The sequence below is a fragment of the Perca fluviatilis genome, chromosome 6 (assembly GCF_010015445.1).
Source record: "Perca fluviatilis chromosome 6, GENO_Pfluv_1.0, whole genome shotgun sequence".
Classification (NCBI taxonomy): Eukaryota; Metazoa; Chordata; class Actinopteri; order Perciformes; family Percidae; genus Perca; species Perca fluviatilis.
The window spans coordinates 12,574,044-12,600,992 of NC_053117.1; the positions used below are offsets into that span (position 1 = coordinate 12,574,044).

The 26,949-nt window shown below is 42.2% G+C and overlaps 1 protein-coding gene across 1 annotated transcript in view; it reads right to left on the reverse strand.

Annotated features, from left to right (window-relative positions):
• ehmt1a (euchromatic histone-lysine N-methyltransferase 1a) overlaps positions 1–26,949 on the reverse strand; it is a 43,426-nt gene extending 16,477 nt beyond the window's left edge. Inside the window, exons 1-18 of the mRNA XM_039803113.1 lie at positions 26,827–26,949; positions 26,069–26,465; positions 22,187–22,286; positions 21,739–21,821; positions 18,730–18,952; positions 17,814–17,959; positions 15,095–15,238; positions 13,816–14,123; positions 13,222–13,305; positions 13,022–13,110; positions 12,069–12,175; positions 8,711–8,833; positions 6,809–6,910; positions 6,540–6,644; positions 4,633–4,787; positions 3,656–3,716; positions 2,784–2,886; positions 1,250–1,376 (exon numbers count right to left, since the gene is read on the reverse strand). Of these exons, the coding sequence (XP_039659047.1) occupies positions 1,250–1,376; positions 2,784–2,886; positions 3,656–3,716; positions 4,633–4,787; positions 6,540–6,644; positions 6,809–6,910; positions 8,711–8,833; positions 12,069–12,175; positions 13,022–13,110; positions 13,222–13,305; positions 13,816–14,123; positions 15,095–15,238; positions 17,814–17,959; positions 18,730–18,952; positions 21,739–21,821; positions 22,187–22,286; positions 26,069–26,407 (2,399 nt within the window). The 5' untranslated portion in view covers positions 26,408–26,465; positions 26,827–26,949. The remainder of the gene's footprint in view (positions 1–1,249; positions 1,377–2,783; positions 2,887–3,655; positions 3,717–4,632; positions 4,788–6,539; positions 6,645–6,808; positions 6,911–8,710; positions 8,834–12,068; positions 12,176–13,021; positions 13,111–13,221; positions 13,306–13,815; positions 14,124–15,094; positions 15,239–17,813; positions 17,960–18,729; positions 18,953–21,738; positions 21,822–22,186; positions 22,287–26,068; positions 26,466–26,826) is intronic.

Genomic DNA, 26,949 nt, shown 5'->3' on the forward strand with positions numbered 1-26,949 from the left:
AGGCATGAGAGCCACCAACAAGCCACTGTTTGTTTTTTAACCAGCGAGTGGACCAGCATTTTTTCATGTCTCAAAAAAACTACCTATTGTTGGAACAGTGGAAAACACTAACAAAGACTGATTTTGTAAGTTTTATTTTGTTTCTGTCCCGTTTGAATGAAGGGTTATATGATGGGTTAACAAGGTTATTCATTCTTCAATCTTGGTTTGTGAAAGAGACAAACTTGAATTCCGTTGTATTTCTCGGTTTAGGTGTAAGAATATTTATTTTATTCTTGAGAATATTTTGTTTGTTTTAGTTATTTTGTTAACTAAAAAAGCTAAGAGAGCTAAGTGAAGTCACAGCTCACGCACTATGCATCCTGGTAAATGTAGGTACTGCCGCCACAGCATCCGTGAGCAGGAGGACTCGCTTTCTCATTCATTATAGCTCACATTGGGCTATTTATTTCTTCAAAAGACTACATATACCTTCAGTACTGATTGGACATTCACATTTTAAAAAAGTGGCAAATTTACCCTTTAGCAATTTTGTGTCTCGTTTGTTATTCATTTTAAATTGTTGTATTTTATCAGATGCAAAAAAACTACTAAACCACAATAACATCAACAATGACATTGGCATCATACACTGGCCATTGGTTGCCCTGCTCTCTAAAAATCCGCCATTGACAAACTCATGTTGGTGGACCATTACAATAAGGCATGGGTTCGGACAGATATTTAGAAATTATGGTCGGGGTCGGGCTCGGTCACATAGCGCGATAAGGAATTTGCTGTAAAATGGTGCTGCGGGTTTGTGTGTGTGTGTGAGTGTGAGTGTGTGTGGTAAGTGGGCAGAAAAGAGATAGAAAAAGAGGAAGCAGACATGTTGTAGATGCAACCGGAGCAGAGTTAGTGGTTATTCATGTTCTAACGTCGGCCCTGGAGGTAACGAGTCTCCCCTGGTTTTCTGATCACGGTCGGAAGCGAAGAGATCAGGAAAGGTTAACACATTGAACATTTTAACAGCTGATGAACGTGTGCTTGTTGCCCCGTATGCGCTGATGCGCTCATCTGTTGACATTTCCGAATGCCTTCCTACAGTTGCTTAATAAAAAAAGGGCTTTCAACACAAATAAACGTTGCCTACAGGTGTCATTATAACCCAGAACTCTTGGCAGCAGATTTTCAGCATCTTTCCACACACTTTTCATCAGCCGACGAAGCAGTGGACTACTACAACAGTCATCTGAGCAGCCTCCTGGACCTCCATGCCCCTGTTAAAACAAGAACAGTCACCTTCACCCGCTCAGCACCCTGGTTCACAGATGGGCTTCGTAAGATGAAGGCAGCAGGACGGGTCCTTGAGCGGCGCTTCAGAGCCTCTGGCCTCACTGTCCACAAACAAATTTACCGGGAGCAACAACAAACATATGCACAGTCCCTCAAAGAGGCAAGGTCACAGTTTTACACTGATGCAATCAGAAACAGCCCAGGAAATTCCAAGCAGCTTTTCTCCACTATAAACCACCTTCTCAAACCACAATCCTCCCCACTTACTACCACTACAGAAGAGCAGTGCAATAAATTCCTGGATTTCTTCACATCAAAAATTGCACATATTCGCTCTGCCCTTTCTGGTCCTCCCACCCAAACTGTTCCCCCAACATATACCGTCTCCAAACCCCTAAACTGCTTTCCTGAGGTTTCATCAGAAGAGGTGCAAAACATCATCAGGAAGATGAAATCCTCCACCTGTCCCCTGGACCCTCTCCCAACCTCCCTGGTAAAACCCATATCACTGTCCCAAGTCCCCTGATCACCGCTCTATTAACCATTCCCTCCAAACTGGCCACGCGTCCCCTGTCTTAAAAAGCCATTATCAGACCACTGCTCAAAAACAATCCTTGATCCAGAAGTCCTATCCAACTATAGGCCCATCTCCAATCTCCCTTTCATATCAAAAGTACTTGAGAAAGCAGTTGCCATCCACCTTCAGGATCACCTCAAACATAATAACCTCTTTGAAAAATTCCAGTCAGGCTTCCGCACTGCCCACAGCCACAGAGACTGCCCTCGTCAGAGTCACAAATGACCTCCTCATATCATCTGATGCTGGCGCTCCCTCTCTCCTCATACTCCTGGACCTTTCTGCTGCATTTGATACTGTTGACCATGACATTCTTTTAAACCGGCTACACCTCACCACTGGACTAAATGACACTGCTCTCAGTTGGTTCAAATCATACCTCACAAACCGGACAGAATACGTCTCCCTGGGCCACTCCAAATCAAATCCACACACAGTTACTTGCGGTGTCCCCCAGGGGTCAGTCCTTGGCCCCATCCTCTTCATTCTCTACCTCACCCCCCTTGGCCAAATCATCAACCGTCACAAAATTTCTTTCCACTGCTATGCCGATGACACACAGCTCTATGTAAATGCCACAACTGAAACCCCACAGTCACAGTCATCCCCATCAAATCTCACCACCTGTCTGGAGGAGATAAAAGGTATGGATGGAGCACAACTTCCTTCAACTCAACAGCTCCAAAACCGAAGCCATCCTGGTTGGCACTCCTCACCAGACCAAATCATCATCCATAACCAGCATCACCTTTTCTGGCTCCAACATCTCCCTCTCATCAATAGTCACAAATCTTGGTGTAAAAATTGACTCCCAACTCACTTTTGAAGCCCATATAAATCACCTATGCAAGACCTCCTTCTACCACCTCCGTAACATCTCCAAACTTCGCCCCATTCTCTCCATCTCAGATGCCGAAAAGCTGGTTCATGCCTTTGTCTCCTCCAGACTGGACTACTGTAACGCACTGCTCATTGGGATTCCTGGAAAGAGCCTGCAGAGGCTTCAGTACATACAAAACTCTGCAGCTAGGATCCTGATGAGAGTGCGGAAACATGAGCACATTACCCCCGTTCTCCACTCACTCCACTGGCTTCCCGTCTCCACCAGGATTGAATACAAGGTTTCCCTCCTCACACATCAATGCATCCATGGACATGCCCCTCCCTACCTCAAAGAACTCATCAACCCTCAAAACACTACACGCTCCCTCCGCTCCACTCACTCAAACCTCCTCCACATACCCAGAACCAGACTCAGGACTATGGGAGATAGGGCCTTTGTGCTGCTGCCCCACGTCTGTGGAATGCCCTCCCTGACACCTTGAGGGCACCTCAACACACTGACTGTTTTAAAAAAGGCCTTAAGACATTTCTCTTTTGCAAAGCTTTTGGTCCCTTTTAGATGTTTTATTTTTATTTTTATTCTTGTATTTTAAACTACTTATTTTTTATTTTTTTTTCTATCGTTTTTATCTCTAACCTGTAGCACTTTGAGATCTCTGATGAAAAGTGCATTATAAATTAAATGTATTATTATTATTATTATTATTAGTATGAGAGGAAAAAAGATGAGATTTTAACTGTGTCGGGCTCGGACACGGCTCTGTCGGACGCGGGCCGGGCTCGGACAGAAAAATTCGTCCCGATCCGGACTCTACACTACAAGCGTCCGTTATAAATACTGTGAGAGTAGTGTTTTAGTGTTTCCTAAAACATAATTTAACTCAAAACGGATATCTGCCATTGAGAGCATAAATAGGGTTATGTATGTTTAGGTTTTTTCTAAAGCAATTCAACGGTCACCCGGATATTCCACTTGGCACGTCGGTGCAGCGTCCTGGCTGCGCCGCGGCTTTGTTCCGTCCTGCGCCACACCACACAGGGAGCGTCTCAGAAGTGGAGTGTCTTTCCTGCACGACTCGCATATTTGATTAGTTTAAGTACTTTTCAGAACAACCACATGCTTATTAAGCTAGTATCTACCTTCCACTCCAGGCACTCCTGCAATTAAACTCCATGCCTTCTCGTTTCTGGCATTGTCCTTATAAATAGTATCTGTGATGTCTTATTATGTTTTTCAACCTCCACTGAATTGCTCGTCGTCCATGGTGTTGTAGAGGAGAAGTGTTCAATGTTGGGGGGGGGGGTGGGGGTGTTTTGGTAAACTGACTGGATGCTCTCGCTGTTTCACTTCCTGCCCAGCTGTTTGAACACCCCCGCAGCTGGTGTGAAAATAGACCTGCCGTATATCTTTAGCAGAGCGGAGAGCGGCTTCACACACGCTTCGCGGGTGTTGGAATATCAAGCATTGACTTGAATGGCCGTGATTGATCGTGGGGGCCGCAGCACAGACGCATGTAATGGAAAATAGGAGTTATTTTGCATTCACTGCATACAACAATGACTTTAAAATGATCATTTTAAACCCAGACCTTATTGTACATAAAACAACTTAATTGACACCTGTAGAAATGACAAACCAACCCCTGGGCTGCAGCTTCTAAATGAGCTGAGAGCTTACGTTCTCATTTCTACAGCTCTCAGGTTGTCCTAGGCACCGCTACGATGGACAACAAAACAAAAACATTTCAACAAAATATAGGTTGAAGAAAGTATTGCCTATAAGCAGAGCATTTGAGCATAATGCATTTTTACTCGTTTTCACAAGGTGCCCCTCTTCTTTGAGTGTGTGCAGTCTGACCCTCCTCCGCAGCGCTGTGGAGAAAGGTCAGGCAAAGTGCGACTAACAATGGAACTCTGTTCCCAGACTACATACTCACATCACACACTCCAGGTGGTTCTCTCTGGCAGCAACATGAAGCGCTGAGTCACTATGAACGTTGACAGCGTTAAGGTCACATCGGGCCTCCAGCAGAGCCTGGGCGATGTCATCACAGCCCGAAAGTGCCGCCCAGTGCAGGCAGACATTCTCTTCCTGAACAAGGAGCAAAAACAGAATTGTTCTGTATAAATAACATTCTTTGGACCTGTTGGGTCTCGTGCAAGAACATTTTCATATTCTTATTCAAAACCTCTTTTATTATCAATGCTAACTTGGTCCGGGCTTAAAAGTCTCAACAATTAGTTGATGGATTGCAATTAAATTTGGTGCAGACATTCATGGTGCCCAGAGGAGGAATACAAATGACTTTAGTGATCCCCTGACTTCTCCTCTAGCGCCACCATGAGGTTGACATGGTTTTGATGGGATTTTAACTGACGTGTCATCTCAGGTCATCACGTGAAGCGCCTGGCGCAGGTGCGTTTAGGGCGTGTCCAAATCCACTTTTGCTAGTTTGACGGCGGAAAAAAAGGTCTGTGCGCCAGACGCACGGTTCAAAAGGGTTGTACTTAGTGTCTTCATTAATTCATAGGTGTGTTTTGGGCGTAACGTGCAATAAACCAATCAGAGTGTCATCTCCCATTCTCTTTAAAAGCCAGGTGCGTTTATACCTTGGCGCATTGCTATTATGATGGCGGATTTGCACCGTAATATTTTTATTTGTAATCTTTTGCATGTTTGTGTGCTGTTGCACTTCTCTGTATGTGTGCAACAAGCATAGTGTGCGCACTGTGCATAAGCCTAGGCGCATTTTACTAATTTGATGTTAAAATAACAATGAAATGCTGCGTTATTGACCAGGTTTTTGTTCAGTCAATGGCGCGATCACTTCCCGCTGCCTCAAGATAGAAATACACCAAGAATTCAACTGAACACATCTCCCTGTAAGACCAGCACGCCCATGGGCGCAGGTGCATTTGCTATTTAAACGACGTGGGCGCTGGGCGGGAAACTGACAACCGCGTCTGTCTTAAACTAGCAAAGACACTTGCGTCGGGCTTTGCGTCGCATTGCGTCGCTCCACTCCTTGTATTGCAGGCCCACCCTTGTCTGGGTCACCCTAAACTCTACGTTCATGCTGCTGATGGGGATCGTCAGCATGTTGTTCTTCCCATACAGGGCAATATTGCTATATGTTGACTGTATCCAATGTTGCGTCGGTCATACTATGTTATAGGTCATACTTGGAGGATTTATTGCTTGTGTATAGTGAATAATACAGATTTATTTTTAAATTGCATACTGAATGGCAATCGCAATATTGGTCTTAAAAAAAAAAGAAAAAAAAAAAGAAATCACAATTAGATTTTCCCATATTGTTAAGTCCTGCTTGTGAATTTTGCTCGTATAGGTACAAGAAAATTGGTGAATGTCATGTATTCTGTTTTGCTCTATACTGTATGAGGCCCAATGTTTTATATGATCACTTAAAGTTGCATATTATGTTGTTGTATTGTTATATTTTAGATAATACACGAACAAATGTTTTACTTATAATAAAACGGTATTGTAGCATAGTAATGATTGGCCAACTATATATACAGCACAATCATACGGTTATGAAATGCTGTGCCATCCTTCCTGTCTCAATTAGAAATACATTTTATGTTAATTATGACATAAATAAGTCTACTTTTTTCCTTGCTCAGGGTGACACAATCTAATTCCACTCTGGTTCCCCAGTCTACTGTACTTACATTTCCCTCAGTTTAGAGGTAAAAACTATTATGCATCCCACAAGACCACACTCGATGAGCTGCAATGCTGTAGGAAGTGTGAAAACAGAGTGTTATGGCATGTGTGTGGTACAGTTGTAAAGGTGAACAGCGTACTGTGTGCACTGACCTTGTCTCTGATGTTAACATCGGCCCCTCTAGCCAGCAGCAGGTGGACAAGATCCTTGTGCTTGTACTCAATGGCCCAGGTGATGGGAGTCCACCCCCCGTTATCCTGCACAGATGCAGGCTGTAAAACTCGTGCAAAGATTTATGCTATCATATTACTTTTTATTTACACATTAGCTGTCAGCAGCAGTTAGTAAATGAGGCAGTGTGTGTGTGTGTGTGTGTGTGTGTGTGTGTGTGTGTGTGTGTGTGTGTGTGTGTGTGTTTTACCTGACAGTTGATGTATTTGGATGCCTTGGAGAGCAGATGATGGACTACATCATAATGTCCCAGTTTAGCTGCCAGATGCAAACAGGTGAAACCCATGATATCCTGGTATGACAACATGATTCACATTGAACAACACTGTGCTATTGTCACTGCTGTTTAGTCCAAAGAAAAAGGCATTTCATTGGCTTCTGGATTATATGACATTAAACTTGTTGGTGAAAACAGGACATTGGAGCAGAAATAATGAAGAGAAATGTGTCCAGCAGTTCAGATATTTTCATCTCCCACCCTAGAGCCTAGTTTAGGCTTAGAGATGGTTAATAAAATGTACTTTAAAAAAAGACGGTCAGCTTATGTGAAAGAGTGAAGTGTTCTAATCAATTTTGTTATATGAACAGGGGTTAAAGTGGGCTGGAACGATCCAGAACTGTGTTCGTGCACCTTCAATTAATAAGTAAGTTTACTTATTAATCTGGTTGGCAGTTTCACATATCAGTGTTTCCCACCAGGCAACATCATTTTTTTGAAAGTCAAAAAAGGCCAAATATCCGTCTTTGTTTCCCCTATATTCTGCAGCAGCGCACCACCGTGAGAGGGAGCACTGCACCAGACAAACAAATAGCCTTTTAAATGCTACATTGCTCCACAGTAACAGGACTAACAGACAAACCAGCTTTAAGAGTGATACATTTTCTTTTTATAGAAGTGCTGTCCACAGAATATTAGGGTTACCCCACCTGCCAAATCCCACTTTAACTCCTGTATATAAACATTGGCTCTATAAAATGTTAACAGTGTGGCTTCTACACTCTGCACTTCCTCTCAACTCTAATTACAATTTGTGTCTCTTTTAGCTCACTGGGCCTCATGCAAGAACATTTTTGTGATGTTGTCCTAAACCTCTCTTACTGTGTTCGTTGAGTGTTCCAAGTTTTTGATTTACAGATTTACCAAGCCTTCTTAACTGGACAAATTTGTCGTAAATTGCTCATTTCAGCGTGAATACCATGTTTTTGAGATTTCACACACTGCTCACACATTCACCAAAAAGTGGTATCCACAGTATGTCCCATAACTGATGGTGCCATTTCCCTTTTTGTCTTGTTTTTGCCAGCTACTGTCTGGTCTTGCAGCGTGACCAAATTGGTATAACAAGAAGTCGTAAAGTCTGAACAGCAACAATTATCTATTTGAACCGATATACTGAGTTTGTTTGCTCACCATATGGTTTAAGCTAAAAATCTAATGCAGCAGGTCTCTACACAAATGTTATCAAGTTTATCAGCCGTTTCTTCCTACAAGAGGGGGTGCAAATTTGTGAATGTTGTTGCTGCACTGGCTTAAGTGGTTACATTTTTATTTCTCTGCCTCATTTGGTGACTATACTGTTACTTTACTTTTTTTTGGCATTGAAAGTCAACAGTGTAGAGAAACAGCCAACATGGGTAGAGAGAAAGAGGTGTATGATATTCTATAAAGGTTCATGACTGGTACTGTCAATGTTGTTGTCAACATTGTTGTCAACAATGTCAATTGTTGTCAACAATGTTGCGGTTGTGCGATTTGTGCTTTAACCGTTTGGCTCCATTATTTTCTTTTAAACACTTTTGTTTCGGCCTGCGTTTTTCAACAATCATTCCAAACACAATTTTTAGACTTTTCATCTGATGCCACTGTAAACCAGCTATCTGACAGGTGTGGCATATGAAAAATGGCATTGATTAAATGTGATTTTAAAATATCAGTACAAAGGGTATGAGCAGTGGCAGCAGTTGGTAGAGTGAGATTGGACTAAATGATGAATGTGGAAGCAGAATTTGACATTCGCACACATCAGGCTGGTAGCACAAGTTGACCCTGACTGAGATCATCCAACAGACTGAGTGTGTGCTGCTGACCCACCTTGTGACTGACAGCTGCTCCGGCTCTCAGCATGTACTTCACCGTGTCCAGGTGGTTGTTTTCACAGGCCGCCATGAGTGGCGTTCTCTGCTCCTCATCAAACATTTCCAGGTTGGCTCCAGCCTATGTGAGTGAGCACACACAGCATCCCAACATCGCTAATTAAGACACTGACATCAACCAACAGGATTTTACGGTACAACAGTTAAAGGGTAACTTCGTATTTTTTCAACCTGGAACCTTTTTCCCTATGTTTTTATGTGAAAGTGACTGATGGGAACAGCAGTCTTTGACATTGGTCCAGTATTAAACAAGAACGCTGTGATCAGCTGCCGCAAACCGGGCTGCAACGTAATCTTATAGGGCAAATGTGCATCGTCAATTTTTGACACTAAAAGTGCTGTTTTTGCCACTGACAGGCTCAGATTGTTATTCTAAGTGTCTGACAACATTATGGAAAGGATTCCTACAGAGATAGACCTTTTATAAAAAAAAATATATCCTCTTTGTTTAACCAGAAACAGCTCTGAGATAGCTATCACTAAAACCACCAGACTCCATTTAAAAAAAAAAAAAAAAAAAGTGTATAAGCCAACATATTTTCACATGTTCAGTAAATTATGTGTTTATTTCAACCACAAGTAGTTGTGATTGCTGGAAAAGTGGAAAGACGAATCAAAACGGGTTTTATAATGTGTCTGTCGACTTTGAATGAAGTGTATTTTACGATGATAAAATGACTGTTTATCTGGTGGGTGGCTGTAGCGAGCAATTTCGCGGATGTTTTTGTGTTTAAAAAAAAAAAAGATCTTACTCTTCAACAGAAAGGTCGACCTCCCTAGAAATCCTTTCGATAATGTTGTCAGACACTTAGAGAAGAAGAATAATCTGAGCATGTCAGTAGCAAAACAAGCACTTTTGTAGACGTAAAGTGAAGGTGCGCCGACTGCAGCGATCTTGCTTAATACTGCACCAATTTCAAAGATTGTTGTTCCCATCAGTCACTTAGACACAAAAACATAGGAAAATAGGGTCCAGGTTGGAAAAAAAAATAATCCATAAGTTACCCTTTAACATGGTGCCTACTGCAGCTTTAAAACATGTGATCCATTTTGCTCGTCCAGACTAAAGAAAAGAATGGGAAACTGTGTCAGTTTATCTCAAGTAATAACATGTACGGAATTTCCACTCTCGGATTTAAAACAAACTTACATTTCACACCTAAAAGATGTATTTCCGTGGACTTCTTTGTTACCAAATTAAAATAAGGTTAAAATTTGAACTTTAATGAGACTTTTACTAGCCCTTGTGTTGTCTTCCCGTCAACCTTTTCAGTTTGTTTTTGCTTTTTCCAACATTTTAATTTGTTAAATTTTTCTTCTACACATTCTCAGCACTTATTTCTACGTCCCATATTTTCTGATATAAAACAAAAATTGAAAACGGGTCAATGTGACCCGAAGTCAACACAAGGGTTAAAGTCAAAATTGAGGTATTTACATATTCATTATCTTTATCTTACTGTGGTATCTTTAAAAACAACTTTAATAGGGTCACTAACTTCAGAAACGTCTGCAAGACAAGTCTAAGCATGGTAAATGCATTTTACAGACTATGTATGCTTCTGTTGGATTTGCGCCTGTATTTATCAGGTGTCTCAGAATCCCTCCTAGGAGTAATGCTGAAAGTTAAAGCCCAGTACTAAAAGTACATACATCTTTGTATGCACATAAAGGACAAATCCGGCGCAAAATGAACCTAGGGGTTAATAACACGTGTACCAAGTCGACCGTTCTCTGGGATATGTTTTCATGCTAATCGAATGTGACCAGTTTTATCGCAAACCGCTAATTAACATATAATCGGATTTGTCCTTTAATGACTAAGCTATCTAGGTTATGTATGCAAAGTATAATGTCAATAAAAAGGCCTAACCAAAAGCCATTTGTATAATGTAAGTAAATACTGACAAGCCATTTGTTTGGCTTAAAATAGTGGATAATTTGTCCAGTAAGCCCTATCCAATGCCTATAATAGCAACTTGCATATACAGTGGAGGACATAAGTATTCAACACGTCAACATTTCTTTCATTAAACATATTTCCAATCCAGCTATTCAAATGAGAACTACACCAGACATTGGTAGTAACGCAATAAAACTACACGGATAAAGAAATCATAACATTCCAACCCATAAAATAAGTTATTTACAATAAAGTGGAATGACCGAAAAAAATATTGAACAAGCTACGCAAGATGTCTTTAATACTTGGTGGAGAAGCATTTGTATGCAATGCCAAGGCTTCCTGTACAAAGAAACTCTCTCAGTTTGCAGGTGGGTTTTTGGCCCAATTCTTCCACAGTCTTTGAATCTTGAAGATTCCAGGGGCACGCTGGTAAATCTTGATCTTCAGTTTATTCCACAAATGTTTGATTAAGTTTAGGTCTCGTGTTTGACTGGGCCATTCCAACACCTTTATTTTTTTCCTCTGGAAACAATTGGCAGGTGTAGTTTGCAGTCTGTTTTCAATCGTCATATTTTTGCGAAAAATGCTCTTTTAAAGTTTGCTACACTACATTAGGAGAATATCATAGGGGGAATGTAGTGTGGTGGTCAGAAGAGACAAAAATAAAACTTTTCAGCAACATAGCGACGCACCATGCTTGGAAGAGAAATGGCTCTGCCTATGATTTCTCTTCTCATGCTACCAGCAGAATCCAAATTATCAAAGGGAAGATGAATGGAGCGATGTACCTGGAATTTTTTGAGAATAATCTGTTGCCATCCCCCTCGGCGAAGAGGATGAGGTTGAGATGCAAATGGATTTTTTTAGCAGGACAACGATGTCACGGTTCCAGAGGAAGGAAATAAAAGGTGTTGGAAAATCCCACCTGCACTCTGTGAGACATTAGTGTCTTTGTAAGGGAAGCGTCATGAAGCTGCCATTGCAAAAAAAAAAAAAACGCTTCTCCACTAAGTATGAAATACTTTTAATTCAGTTAGTGTGATCAATACTTTCTTCCTGTCATTCAACTTTATTGCAAATAACTTCTTTTATGGATTGGAATGTTATGATTTCTCTATCTGTGTAGTTTTTTTGCAAGTTAATACAAATGTCTGGTCTTACATGTGAATAGCTGGATTGGAAATTAAAATGTGTTAAATACTTATTTAACACACTGGATTGTTCAATATTGCACTCGAGTTCTCCTAAATATTGGCTGAGATAGGAGTTTAAATGCTTTTACTCCAAGGCTGAAAGGTAGAACCAAAAATGTGTCACTGTGAGAATGTTTGGCCAGTGAGGACTTTTGTATTATGAGACACTCATAATCATCACTCGCCAGTGTCCTCACCTGGACCAGCATGTGGCAGATCTCCTGGTGACCCTCAGCCGCTGCTGCATGAAGAGGAGTGACTTTGTTTTGGCCCTCCATCAGAAAGTTGGGGTCCTTCCCATCAACTTCAATTAACAAAGTTGGTCTATCAGTGTCATAATACAAATGCCAAAAAAAAAGATACATTGAGTTATTAGGGCCCGAGCGCCGACAGCGACGAAGGCCCTAACTGAAGGAATTACTATTATTATTACGCGCAATGAATCGCCTTTTTGGGGACCTTCCCATACTCAAAAACTAACCAAGTGTAACTTGAGTGTACATTGTCCAATTGGCTCGAAACTATTCAGGATTCATAAGCGTTCAACCCTGAGGACATCTACATGCCGATATTGGCTCAAAGTCATAGCGCCCCCTAGTAGCAACAGGAAGTAGGCCTAAAGTCAAGATGCTATACTTTAACAAACTCCTCCTACAGATTTAATCCGATGGACTTCAAATTTGGTGTGTGCCATCTCAACACCGTAAAGATGAAGAGTTATTAAAAGAAAAACTTTTCGTCAAACGGTGTGTGTGTGGCATGGCCATTTTGAGTGTTTAGCGATGAACAAGAAAGTGGCTGTAACTAGAGTGTACATTGTCCATTCTGCTTGAAATTTCCCATGATCAACAAGAGTCCAGCCCTGAGGCTGCCCCCTATACTTTAACCACGCCCATGCACTCAGGCCACGCCCCCTTTCATAACATTTGAACAGTTAAGCTAGAGTTTGCCCCGCCCCCTACACTTGGTACAACATTTGCAATACACCATCTCAAACTGTGTCCAGACGGTTGCGTAAATGCACGGCCGCATGGAGCGGCGTCCACCAGTAACCCCAACGCGCAAGGAGGTGCAAGGGCCCGTCCAACGCTGCTTGCAGCTTTAATTGTAATTTAAGCTTTTTTTATGTCAAGTAACATATTGGAGTTACCAAGGAGACGAATGACCTTCTGGAGCTCTCCTTGTTTTGCAGAGATGTACAGCTGTCTGGTGGGGTACTTCACTTTCTTTGGTTTCAGGCTAAAGAGAGTAAAAGGTCTCAATCAATTATTCATATCAAAGTGCGATCTGTGGTTTCACTCTGTACTTTTTTTTGCAAACTGATGCAAAATATTTCATGGTTAACCTCACTTCTCATCATCCAGTGCCATCAGGATGCTCTCCAGTGACTCTTTAGGTGGTCTATCTGCAGCGCACACAGCCTCGCTCTTTAACCTGGAGAGAAAAAGCAACAGGGCTGCACGATATGAGGAAAACATCCAATTGTGATTATTTTGACTGATATTGCAATTGCGATATGATTCACGATATTGGAGGGAATGATCATTTTTGTATCATTATTGTAATTTTCATTTAAAAATACTAAAATTAAAAGAAATCAAAAACATTTCTGCAAGGATCTGTACTAAAAGACTTTCTTTAATCTGTAGGATACACGTCTCTGCAGCACCACAAAGCTTAATTCAGAATGGTTTGACACGTTTTGCCTTTATCCCCTGCGATTTGGCTATTGCACAAGTCCACATTGCGTTTGCGATAAAATTGTGATTAATTGCACAGCCCTAGAAAGCAAGAAGTAAACATTTTATTTGACCAGAGTTGTAATAAAAGTTAAAAGTTATCGTTTAACAGTCGTGAGTTTAGTGATTTCAAGAAGGAAGTAGTATCTCTAGGTTTTCTATATAAGAAGATGAGATGACATACGCCACATCAGTCCTGCGTTACCTGCTCGGGCTCTCGTCTCTGCCCCTCTGCGGCTCGCTGGTCTTCTTCGCTCTGAGTATCTGCGGAACAGCAGGCGTGGTTGGTACTGATGGCAGGGTGGCCACAGTGGGCACCGCTGGCAGTGGCGGCCCGGGGTTCGATCTAGGTACAGAGGGAGACGGATCAGCCCTCGACACCGTGACCTCTTTCGCCCCGCTGGCATCCTCTCCGCAGTGGGGGCAAAACCTGAGATCCTTCAAGATGGAGGCACAGTCACGGTGAAATCGGTGGGAGATGCTGCCGTACGGCCTGCACTCCATGAAAGTGCCCTGTGGGACGGACCAGGTAAACACTGCATTAAGGTTAAGAAGTGCAGTATCTAAATATATATTTTATAATATACTATACTATATATAGTAATCAAATGTCATTTCAAGTGACATTCTTTTCTTGTCAGGGTAAAAAACATTTAGAGCAGGGGTTCCCTCCTTTTCTGCCTCCACACTACCGGTCAGGTTCCAAATGTGTTCAACTGAAGAGATGTTACCCTAAACTCAACTTTATTTATATAGCCTCACTCTAATTGGCGTTATTACTGCTTGGAGTGACAGAAGTTTCAACCATTTCTCCACTTTTTCTTTTAGCTTTCTATTTCAACAATTTATCCCTAACTTATCAACAAAGTATCCATTACTTTTAGCTATTCCAACCATTTATCCATTACTTTCAACCATGTTAACAATGTATCTATTACTTTTGTCTAACAAAGTTAACTGTTCCCTATCCTGAGCCATTACTGTCCATCCATTACTTTTAGCCAACTAGTTCAAACATTTATCTAAATCCAAGTTAAGCTTCCTAAACCCATGCATAACTCAGAAAGAAGACAAGAAAAGGAAGATGCAAAGGAGATGGACATGGAAAATAGGTTAAAAGAAAGAGAAATTCAAAGATTAGAAAACAGGAATGTTTGGAATGTTTAGGAAAAAGGAGTCAAAGAACAGAGTAGGCAAAGGAGAAGCAGGACAAGAGACAATGAAGGGGAGAAAAGGCCACAAAAGGCAGAGGGAAAAAGGAGAAGAAGAAATAGTGGATCTTATTATAACTATATATTATTTATCCATGACCATGTAAAATCTGACCAAACTTTTTCTCGGTTTTGAGTTCTACTTGAAATCTTCCCATCGATAACCAGTGTTAAGACTGACAAATTCTACCGTAAGTACAGAATCAAAAGAACGTACAGTATAGTACTAATGTCAAGCATCAAACACAGTGTCAGTGTTCTTTGTTCCCTCACCGCCCTGCAGAAGAGTCCACAGCCAGGGCAGCAGTGGTGCTTGACCATGCCGGCCCGGTGGTCCTCACACAGAACCAGCAGATGGACCGTGTTGGAGGGTCGCATCATTTCATGCTTCACCACTCGCCTCTGGCAACGACTCAGCTGTGGAGACAAAAAAAAAAAAAATAATTAGTCAAAAAAAAAAAAGAGTAGTGATATACTACTTACCTATGATACCCATGATACTGTACAACATAAAAACCAATAGGGTTCCAATGCCTTAGGTGCTTTTGGAACCATGATAACCTTACCTAGCTTTTATAAAAAATTTTGTTTGATCAAAAGTTTCTATTGTTTGCCTGACAGAGCCATTCCAGGATGAACAGCACTAAAGGACACAATATCTGGTAGACTGAAACTTATACCAATGACTGCCTTTCAGGAGGAGTTCTATTCTAAATCACGTGGCAGAAAATCCTTACGGCAGTCTGCTGCTAACTAAATTAAGGATTGCCCTCAGTGTTGTAGTGTTGGGTTTAGAGTAGTCTCGCTTTGCGCTGCGGAGGAGGGTCTGGTTAGTCCACACAGCATTCCTGGGATGGGAGAAAAACATGCTCTGGTTTATTGGCATTTCTTTAAACCAATCACAATCATCATGGGCAGGGCTAAGCTCCGCACTGAGCCCCTTTAAAATAGTTGTGCGAGAGAAAACTCAGATTGGACAGATAGTCTAGCTAGCTGTCTGGATTTACCCTGCAGAGATCTGAGAACAGTTAACCGTAGTCCTCATAAATCCTCCGCAGTTTAAAATTCCAACAGAAAGAAAGCGGAAGGAAAGGAACATCGGCGAAAAGACATGCATCCGGCGGAATTTCCTGCGGTACCGGAGCAATCCCGGAAGTGGAACGTCCAGGATATAGACTAGTAGGGCTGTGCAATTAATTGAATTTCAATTTCAATTTCGGCTCCCAACGATCACCAAAATAGTATAATCGAGAAAAAAACGACTTATTTTGTCTTGTGTTCTGAATGACACGCGCATGTGCACATCCGCACGCGCACATCCGCCCCTCCCGAAGCCAGTCAGGGAGGCAAGTCATGTGCATATCATCAGCTGGAACGTAAAACTCAGCGTGAGTAAAGATGGCAGCAGCGTTTGGTGAGCAAAAAAAGGCAAAACCAACTCAGTTGTCTGGGAACAGCTAACGTTAGCTAACCCTACGGTTCTCTGCCTTTGACCCCCCCACTGTAGCATACTGTCTATAGACATTGTATTCCCCCGACACGCTGTATTCACTTACTGTTTAAAACTTTTTCCAGCTTAGTGGGGGTGCATAGGCATACTGCTCAAAAACAACATGAAAAAACATAGTAATGCTCCCTCAGCATTTAGTTTTGTTGTTAAACTGTATGTAAATGATCAGGGACGTTAAATCACCTGTTTCACGTAACGTTACTCTAAGGTACCGTCTATGTGCTGGATTTTTCCTAAGGTTAGCTAGCAAATAAGCCCACTGATGGCGACATTATTGTTGATATTTTGGCACAATGTTTCGTAATGACAGTAGTAGTGGTCATAGTGAGTGAACATGTGATGTGAGATGCACATTGTGTTGCACATGTCTGTGGAACTGTTCATTAGCTGTGTAACGTTATGTATGATATCTGTAACAGTAGTAAAACAGATATTATTCTGATCCAAAGACTCTTTCTGTGAGATAAAGGACACTAACAGATTATACCCTGGACACTATCCATTATATCCAAATGTTAATGAGTAATCGTGTTAAATAATCGTGATTTCAATATTGACCAAAATAATCGTGATTATTTTTTTTTCCATAATCGAACAGCCCTATAGACTAGGCTTAGGGTCACTACACATCTGTAATTTGGCTCTCTTTGTAAGGACAAAATAAATATGACACATTGTTACCTTGTAGTTGAATTCAACTCTATTGACATTTTATGGCGACTGTCCTGCTTCACCAGTGCTACATTAGTCTGGATCGACGGCGGTTCATTTACCGGATAGTGCGGATGTCCCTCACTTTCCGCTTTCTTTGTGTTTATGTTCTAAACTACGGTCGCTAGTAAGGAACAGCAACAGGAAACTCAGAGCAAGCAAGCTAACGTTACAAGCTAAAAATGACATGTTTTGAAAATAATTTGGGTCGTGCAACAAGGCAGACCTGCTTGGTTATTTCAGGGAATTGTTGTAAAATTTTACTCCCTATCTGGGACGTTTTGGGACCGATTGGTGGGGATTGCTATGGACAAAATACACATGACGATACACTGGTAAGAGCAAATTACATTTAAACCATGTATCCAGCTAATTTAAATTGATCATGTTAGTGTATTGTTTGAATTTTTACAGATCCCACTTTTTTGAGCCCGGAGAAATGATGAAAAACTGCGATTGGTTTAAATAAATGCAAACAACCCCTGACTGTTTTTTCTCCTATCCAGGAGTGGATGTGTGGAGGTGCCAGACCTTCCTCCACAGCGCTGTGGAGCGGCAATACGAGACTTAGTGCTACATGGACGCATCTTATTTTGATGACTGACAGCAAGTCCTGCTGAGTGACCCGTGGAAGTAAATGCAGTAAAATCAGTCACACTTATCTCTGGTTAAACACATCTGGTTACTGGATGGGATTGTTATCGGATATTTTAAAGATGACTCTAATAAGAGGCCAGTACCAAAGTGATAGTATTATTTCAGATTCTTTACCATTCCATCCATGCTCTCCATGGCCATGCAGGTCTGATCCAGTGCGGACAGACTGCCTCCGCTGTGAGGAGTCTCCATACGACAGCAGCACAGTGGTAACTCCTCAGCCAGGTCTGTTTCTGTCAGCTCAGCATCCGCTGCTACACCTGCACACACACATCCCATTATTTCAACACACATCACACACAGAAATTGACCGCTGGGACCTATAAAATGCAGGGTTTTTCCTGCATAGAGAAAGTTTTGGCGCCCCCCAAGCCAGTGCTAAAGGAAAATCACGAGTGCCAAAGCATCTGATTTTCAGCAGCCAGCCTCCCTCTCACCCACAGCCACTATATTTTACACACGTGGCTGGCGCTGATTTGACTGGATCTGAACGCTCAGCTGTAAAGCTAGCGCTAAAGGGATCTCTGTTTGCAGAGTCAGACTGTACCGGCCTCTCCCGGTGATCGTGCTGCTCTGCGGACCGGCGGCGCAGCGAGAAGCTGCTGCAGACGGGCGTGGAGATCCCAGCCTTCCGCCGAAGCTCAGCCTGCTGTCCGTCCGCGGCAGGCTGCACTGCCGTCTGATGGCATCAGCATTGACATTGAGACCGTTTCATAACCGGTGAAAACATATCGTAGTCGCGTTAATCGTAGTCTAATTCCGTGTTTTGGTTAGACATTTCAACCATAAATTGGTGCCTAAAAATGTATCAGAATGCAGGAAATTAAGTCTTTGACGCTGAAAATTTCCTGGAGGAGACCCCCCCCTCTCCCCACACTTAATATGTGTCCCACCCCCCAAAGGCCCATTTTGAGCCAGGAAAAACTGAAACTGAAATGGATTCTGTAGAAGAAAAAGGGGACATGATGAATTTACGTGGTCTTAGATCAATCTTATGAAGCTAAATGAGTCAGTGAGATGCTGTTGTCACCTGACAGGGGAGGTGAGAGCAGCTCTTCCTGAGCTTTCAGGTCCAGACAGTCCAAAGCCAGCTCTGTGTACTCCACATGGCAGCCTTCTCCAGGTGGCGCCTCCATCAACGATTCATTCCTGGCAGCTGTCAGTTCTCTGGCCTTCAGAGTCTCTGGTAGGATCACTGGTTTTTCATCTGTTGCAACTCTGTTCTTCTCCACACTGGGACCTGGCTCCCCCTTCTGATTAAAAAAGGAATGACATGAATGCATTAGGGCTGTCCTCGATTAAAGAAATTCTTAGTCGACCAACACTCGAATACGAATGTCGACTAATCGATTAGTTGATTAAAAACTTAGATCCGTGAAACTAAGTTTCTCAACAATGAATCTTGCGAAAGCACGACTTTATATCTTGCGTTTACCAGAGACGCGCTCATAAGTTTCTTGGAAAAAAGTCATTCAGTGGGAAAAAGCATAAACAAAATGACTAATCGACTAAAGGAATCTTAGTCGACTAAGACCAAAACAACAGATTAGTTGACTAATCGACTACGAAGGGTGTAATGTAAAAATTACATTTAAGCATTCCTTATATTCTTATGTTTTATTTGTGCTTTGGTTTTTCTTACAATACTGAAAGAGAGTTTATCTCATTCCCACATGTAGATTCTGATTCTAACTAAGTGAGAATCACAAAGTCTGGAACATAATGTGAGCACTGTTTGTCTGAACAGATAGGGGCTACAAGGTCACCCTAAAACTCTCTCTCCTGATACATTTAGTTCTCCCATGCCAGTTGAGATGTAACTGGGGGTGAAAGTCGTACAGGGAGGAGGAGGCGAAATGGCTCCAAGATGTCTCTTGTGTTTCCTTATTGTCTTCATGTGTATCAGATTGCATGTGAGAAATGCAGAGTCATAATAAGCCAAGTGCGTGTGTGCTGTCACTCTGAAGATGTATTTAAGCTCAGTGTTTCTGTTCACTCATTGAAGAAACTTTTCCACATTGGGCTGCTGTCTTTTGTGAAATTTACCTTCTTCCTATATTTGCAAATATATTTTTTATAAAATACAAAAAGCTAACTTGGTTTAGTCTTCGACTGTTCTATTTGTTTCACTTTACTAAACTTTCAAAACTTCACTCCTGCTGCAAAAGAAACTTCCACAAGGGGCAGCCCTAATTTGTATGTATTAGTATTCCACGCTTTCTTTAAGCCAACCTCTAAACTCATCTTGTAGAGTTTCAGTTTTTTATGTTTGTATTAAATAAATGATGAACGTGAATACAAAAAGAAAAACACACATGCAAATAATATAAAAACATCACAAACACCAAATATGGCTAACAGGACGGAAAGGTTTTTGATAGGAAAGAAAAGAAAAGCATGAGTTTTAAATACTATATGCCAACTAGTGGTATTAACTAGGGATGCAACGAATATTCGGCCACCGAAAATATTCGGCCACCGAAAATCTTCGGCCGAAAATGGCCCAAAAGGGCATTTTCGGTTTTCGGCCGAAATACTTTTATCACCGAAACAATACGGCCGAAAAATGTTGTGATGACGCAAACAGAAACCGCGACCTGCACGTGTGTCAGTACCCGTTCCACCTGCTAAGCGTCTCCTAGGCAACGAGGTTGAGACGGACCACGGAGTGAAAACAATGAAAAGTACGCTCTTAGAGTCTGTCAGCACACGTTTCACTGAGATCTATTCGGATCCTCTGCACTTCATCGTGACTGTACTTGATCCGCGTTATAAAGACCATTACTTGGATGCGGAAATAAAGCAGGGCGCACGAGAAATGATCCAGGCCGCGATGGATGCGAACCCGCGTGGAGACAGAGACGGAGCAGCGCCCAGCGCAGGAGGAGATCAGAGCGCAGAAAAAAAGACTCGTCTCTCTGCACCAGATGAGGGGCATGCACCCCTCGTTGTCTGATATGTTCAGTGAAATCCTGCAAGAAAGTGCCTCAAATAATAATAATAACAACAACAACAACAACAACAACAACAACAACAACAACAACAGGTAAGCTATTCTGTTCTTAGGCTACTGTATACTGTATGTGACTATCAGATTGTAGCCATATTTCTGCTAGATATTTTTTTTATTAAACTTTAATATTAATTTATACAATTGCAATGCCTTGATTTTAGTAAAGTTAGTACACAGTCACAGCCATAAATGCAATGGTACTAATAATTGGCTTAATTTCTTTTGGTGTTTCGGTTTCGGTCTTGGTTTCCTCTTTTTTCGGTTTCGGCCAAGAATTTTCTGCATCACTAGTATTAACTTACACAGAGTGGTTACTTTTACTTCTTAGGACTGACCCAGCTGCTAGTAATCGATAAATGTAGTTCTTGATCTCCGATTCCAGACTGAAGACAATATATATATATTTTTTTTTTTTTCACATGACAGGCCCCAGTCTCTTTCCCCATTGTTTTGTTTCCTGTCACTCCCCACAAGCTAAACATATGTTTTGAATAATCAATATTGTATAAAAGTTAGTTTCAGGCATGCATTTGCTCTTTGGGGTTACAGACAGAGTGGGCTGGTAGGCGGTCTGACATACAGGAATGAATAAGTTAATCTTAGCGATGGTTCATGTAGGACACGGAAGTCATCCGCCCGCTGATTGAATTGTCATTCCTTTCAGACACACACCAATCACAGCTATTCTCACATCAAGGCGGTCCTTTTAAATGGGACTCCCTCCTCACTGATCCCTGCTACACTGATGCTGCTGGCAACGTGTTGTCTCCACCACTCCAACCTCCACCTTCCTAGTTCAGAGTCCTAAATTGGTTTTCAATGTCTCTCTTTTGGCTCACTTTTTAATACCCAGGGGGGTTTCTGCATGGTGCTCCCCATTTCACCTTAGCATGCTGCTTGGCTGGTCCAGGGAGCATTATCAAGAGCGGAGCCATCAGCGTCAAGCATAACTGTATTTCCATTTATTGCAATAAATGGTTAAATCTATGACCAGTGATCCTGACTGAAATAAATAAATGGACCTGCCTTCTCCTGCTGTTTAAGGGTCTTGGCCTTCTTTTTGGGGACCAGGTTGTACATTCCCATCTTCCTCTTCTTCCTCTTCACAGCTAGGAAAAGCACACAGAGTGAGGTTAGGTGGAGGCCAGAAGTCATCCCCAGGAAATAATGCATGGACACATTTCTACACATAGCTCTTTTGCTATGTAAACATAATACCTGTACATCCTTGCTTGCCATACCTTTTAAACAGTCCACTTTAATTGCTTTTCAAAAAAGATGTACTATCCATATTTATGCAGCGGTTGTAGTCGTAAACTGCAGGAACGGCTTGTTACGGATACACGTATATAAGCCGTATACATGTATACACGCTTTTCTCTCTTCTGCTGCAACAACCGGTTTTCCTTCAGGTATCTTTACAAGTTAGATTCCAAATCGATAAAGTTTGCAAAAGAAAATAGGATGAACTAACCGGACTGAGGTTTGGTGGAGGTGGAGACAGCTCCCCTCTCTTTGCCTTTCTGGCTTTGACGAAGCTCTGTGCTCGTCTTTGGTGCCTTCCTGGCAGCTGGCTTTGGAGGCAAAAAGAAGACAAAATATGTTATTATCTATTTAATAAATTAGAAAGGAGAAAGCTAGCCCAAACCAAAATTACATTTAAATGCATATGTGCAATATATGTATATCAATATAAAAAGTAAGATTATATGTGGCGCCAACATATAAATATTCACAACAGTCTTTCACTTATTGTCCTGTGTATCATTGAAGAGTTTTAGTTTAGAGTTTTAGATTCCCAGTATTTGACACGCAAACAGTTAAAGGTAAATTTATTCTGCACAATATGTCAGCTAATGGATAGTACAATACAATACAATCCACTCCTAGGGAGAAGCATGATTTCACACTTGTTTTTTTAATATACAGCACTTTTGCAATCCATGCACTCAGATTATTAAACGTTGTGCACGGTTAAGAGAAAATAATGATGCAAGACTTCTGGGCTGCATCTCATAACCCTTATTTGATAGCTCCTCGACTGAACAGGAAGTTGTTCTGTCTAGGGCTGGGTACCGAACGTCGATACTTTTATGGTATCGAAAAAAATACTCCAATCCTATGAGTATCGAAAAATTCTTTATCTTTCGGTGCCAAATTTCGGTTCCAAAAGCGTCTGAGCGCGTAAGAGCAAGCTTATCTGTCCTCTCTGCATATTGACACAGAGCGGAGCTCCGAAACACACACACACACACACACACACACACACACACACACACACACACACACACACACACACACACACACACACACACACACACACACACACACACACACACACACACACACACACACACACACACACACACACACACACACAGGTGCGGACGGAGTAAACTGTCTGCAGTTTTGTTGAAGTCAGAGAGTCACGGTTGGTTTCAAGTGTGGTTACAGTTTTTTAAAACTTATGATATTAATGGCGAGCCGAAAGCGGTCGCGGTGCTGTTGACATTACACTTCCTCTTACAAGCAGCCACAACGGTGGTTTCTCTGCCCTGATGACTGACTGACAGGCTGAGCTTGCAAGGCAAGGCACTTTTATTAATGTTACTCTGAGTGAGCAGTTTTACCAGAATTTTTTAATTTTGATAACTGTTTTGATTCACAATTAAGGTGGAAAATAAAAGCTTTGTGTTTAATGTATTTTTGTTGATGTTGAAATGGATTTTAAAACATATGGTATCGAAAAAAGTATCGTTAGGAATTGGTATCGAAACTGAGGTATCGAAATTGGCACCGGATCGAAAGATTCTGAACGATACCCAGCCCTAGTTCTGTCCCTCCTCGGTGAAGTCCGTCTCAAAGCTCTTGTTTCTGCGCCGAGGGATCACCGAGGAGCTATAGGCGAGGATACACGAGAGCAGCCTTCCTGGAAGCCGTGCAGCTGAAGGAGTTGCTAACTCTGCCCAAACAGCTGACGTATTCATGCAACGCTTCAGAGGAAAGGACGTCTCATCCCTCTAAAACACATTTTCTTGTTGCCTCTCTCCTCCGATGATTTCAACTAAGAAGCGAGCAAGTGAGGCAAGTGGAGGACTCGGGGATGCAATTTAAGTCCTATGGAACGTACAGTACAGGCCAAAAGTTTGGACACACCTTCTCATTCAATGCGTTTCCTTTATTTTCATGACTATTTACATTGTAGATTCTCACTGAAGGCATCAAAACTATGAATGAACACATATGGAATTATGCACTTAACAAAAAAGTGTGAAATAACTGAAAACATGTCTTATATTCTAGTTTCTTCAAAGTAGCCACCCTTTGCTCCGATTACTGCTTTGCACACTCTTGGCATTCTCTTGATGAGCTTCAAGAGGTAGTCACCTGAAATGGTTTTCCAACAGTCTTGAAGGAGTTCCCAGAGATGCTTAGCACTTGTTGGCCCTTTTGCCTTCACTCTGCGGTCCAGCTCACCCCAAACCATCTCGATTGGGTTCAGGTCCGGTGACTGTGGAGGCCAGGTCATCTGGCGCAGCACTCCATCACTCTCCTTCTTGGTCAAATAGCCCTTTTACAGCCTGGAGGTGTGTTTGGGGTCATTGTCCTGTTGAATAATACATGATGGTCCAACTAAACGCAAACCGGATGGGATGGCATGTTGCTGCAGGATGCTGTGGTAGCCATGCTGGTTCACTATGCCTTCAATTTTGAATAAATCCCCAAAAGTGTCACCAGCAAAGCACCCCCACACCATCACACCTCCTCCTCCATGCTTCACGGTGGGAACCAGGCATGTAGAATCCATCCGTTCAGCTTTTCTGCGTCGCACAAAGACCAACCAAAGAACCAAAGATCTAAAATTTGGAATCATCAGACCAAAGCACAGATTTCCACTGGTCTAATGTCCATTCCTTGTGTTTCTTGGCCCAATCAAATCTCTTGTGCTTGTTGCCTCTCCTTAGCAGTGGTTTCCTAGCAGCTACTTGACCATGAAGGCCTGATTTGCGCAGTCTCCTCTTGACAGTTGTTCTAGAGATGTGTCTGCTGCTAGAACTCTGTGTGGCATTCATCTGGTCTCTAGTCTGAGCTGCTGTTAACTTGTGATTTCTGAGGCTGGTGACTCGGATGAATTTATCCTCAGCAGCAGAGGTGACTCTTGGTCTTCCTTTCCTGGGGCGGTCCTCATGTGAGCCAGTTTCGTTGTAGCGTTTGATGGTTTTTGCGACACATTCAAAGTTTTTGCAATTTTCCGGACGGACTGACCTTCATTTGTTAAAGTAATGATGGCCACTCGTTTCTCTTTACTTAGCTGATTGGTTCTTGCCATAATATGAATTCTAACAGTTGTCCAATAGGGCTGTCGGCTGTGTATCAACCGGACTTCTGCACAACACAACTGATGGTCCCAACACCATTAATAAGGGAAAGCATGTGCACTGAGCATTTGTGTGTAATTCAGGCCTGTGTGTAATGTGTGTAATAACAGAGTGAAAACATTGTAATTTCCCCTTGTGGGATTAATAAAGTATAAAATATTATTATCACTGAGTATCCACTGGTCAACAGGAGAAGACACAGAACGTGTGTTTGGAATTTTTTAAAGATCTGAGTCATTTTGGGAAACAATTTACATGAAATTGCTTAACACCTTAAAATGCTCATCAGTATATCCTTTTACCTTAACAAGATAACTTCAGTGTTTTTCGCTAGCTTTGTGGAAGACTTTTGTGTCTCTTTGTGGGTTTTTGTCTGTTTGTACTCGTGTTGTGTCACTTTTTGGTCATTTTTGTTTTCTTTGGGGTTGTTTTGGGTCTCTGTGGTCATTTGGTGTCTCTTTGTAGTCGGTTTGTGTATCTCTGTGGTAGTTTTGCATCGCTTTTTCACATCATTTTGGACCGTTTTTATCACCATATCTGTGTCTAAAACGTTGGATAAGCTAGAGCAGATAATAAATAAATAACACTCAAAAACAAAACTTGCTAAAGAAGTCCAACTACAATCATTAGATCTGAGAAAAGTCTTCGGCTTAGGTGCTGCCCAAAAGGGCTCGGGTGCTGGACCAAAACCTTATAATGGCGGGGAGAACCCTGAACTTGCCTGCACTCCTCCTCCTAGACTGTGGAATGCATTGCCTCATGTTGTAAGAGTGGCAGCCTCTGCTGACATCTTTGAAAAGCAGCTAAAGACACAGCTTTAGGCGTTCGTTTAACCACATCGTTGACCGTATTCCTATTTACTATGATTTATTGTGCTTTTTACGATCCATTTGTTATCATGTATTTATTTATTTAGCCTGTGAAGCACTTTGTGACTCTGTCCGTGATAAGTGCTATATGAACAAAACTTTACTTACTGTTGTGGTCAGTACAGAGCCTGAACTGGTTGTTTGTTCCCCTGAGCTCTCAGCAGCAGCAAGTCTCCCTCTGACAGGTGGAGCACTCAGCCGACCAAGTGAGTCCAGAGCCAGGCCGCCAGGAGATGCCAGCAGTTTCCCAAAAGCGGCTCCTGGTCGTTTGCTGCGGAGAGCTTCATCACTGCTGACTATGGGTGAGCTGTGGAAGGGAGTTATCTTTACTTTGGGCCTTTGACCACTCTGTGCTGCATGTCCCTTGGCACCCATGGGTGCACGAGAGGAGGGACTGGAGGGTCTTCTACCTGGCCCAGGCCCCTCACTGCTTCCACTGTGATCCATTGCTGTCCTGGGGGGCTGATTGTTGAAACCGGTCGGACTGAGGGGGCCTCAGCAGCACCTGAGGAGTTTAAACAAGTTTGACTCCACTCTTAAAAAAAATAAATAAGTCAGAACGCACACTTTGTCTCAAAGTTTAAAACTGTGACAAACTCTGTCGTTACTTAACAGTAACTTTGCAACATTCTATGATAGACAATGAATAGTGCACTAAGACGAAAAGTTATCACTACTTTGCGTGGCAACGAGGCTTAAATATGGAAGAAAGGAAATGCAAAGCTCAGCCCGGTGGAGGAGCAGTCTAAGCAGAGACTCATATAAGACAAAACGAGTGCGCAAACAGGACACTAACAGCACCGGAAGTTAAAACTAGGCCGTAGTAAAACTAAACAAAAAAAAGTGAAGGAGCAGTTTCATCCTACCAGCTCCAGTCGGTGTAGCTGTATCCGAGCGAAGGTGGGTGGGTAGGTAGGGATGGGACAGGAAGACAAGAGTTTCCACTTCCGCCTCCACCCGCTCGCTCGAGCACACGTGACTCGCTGTGT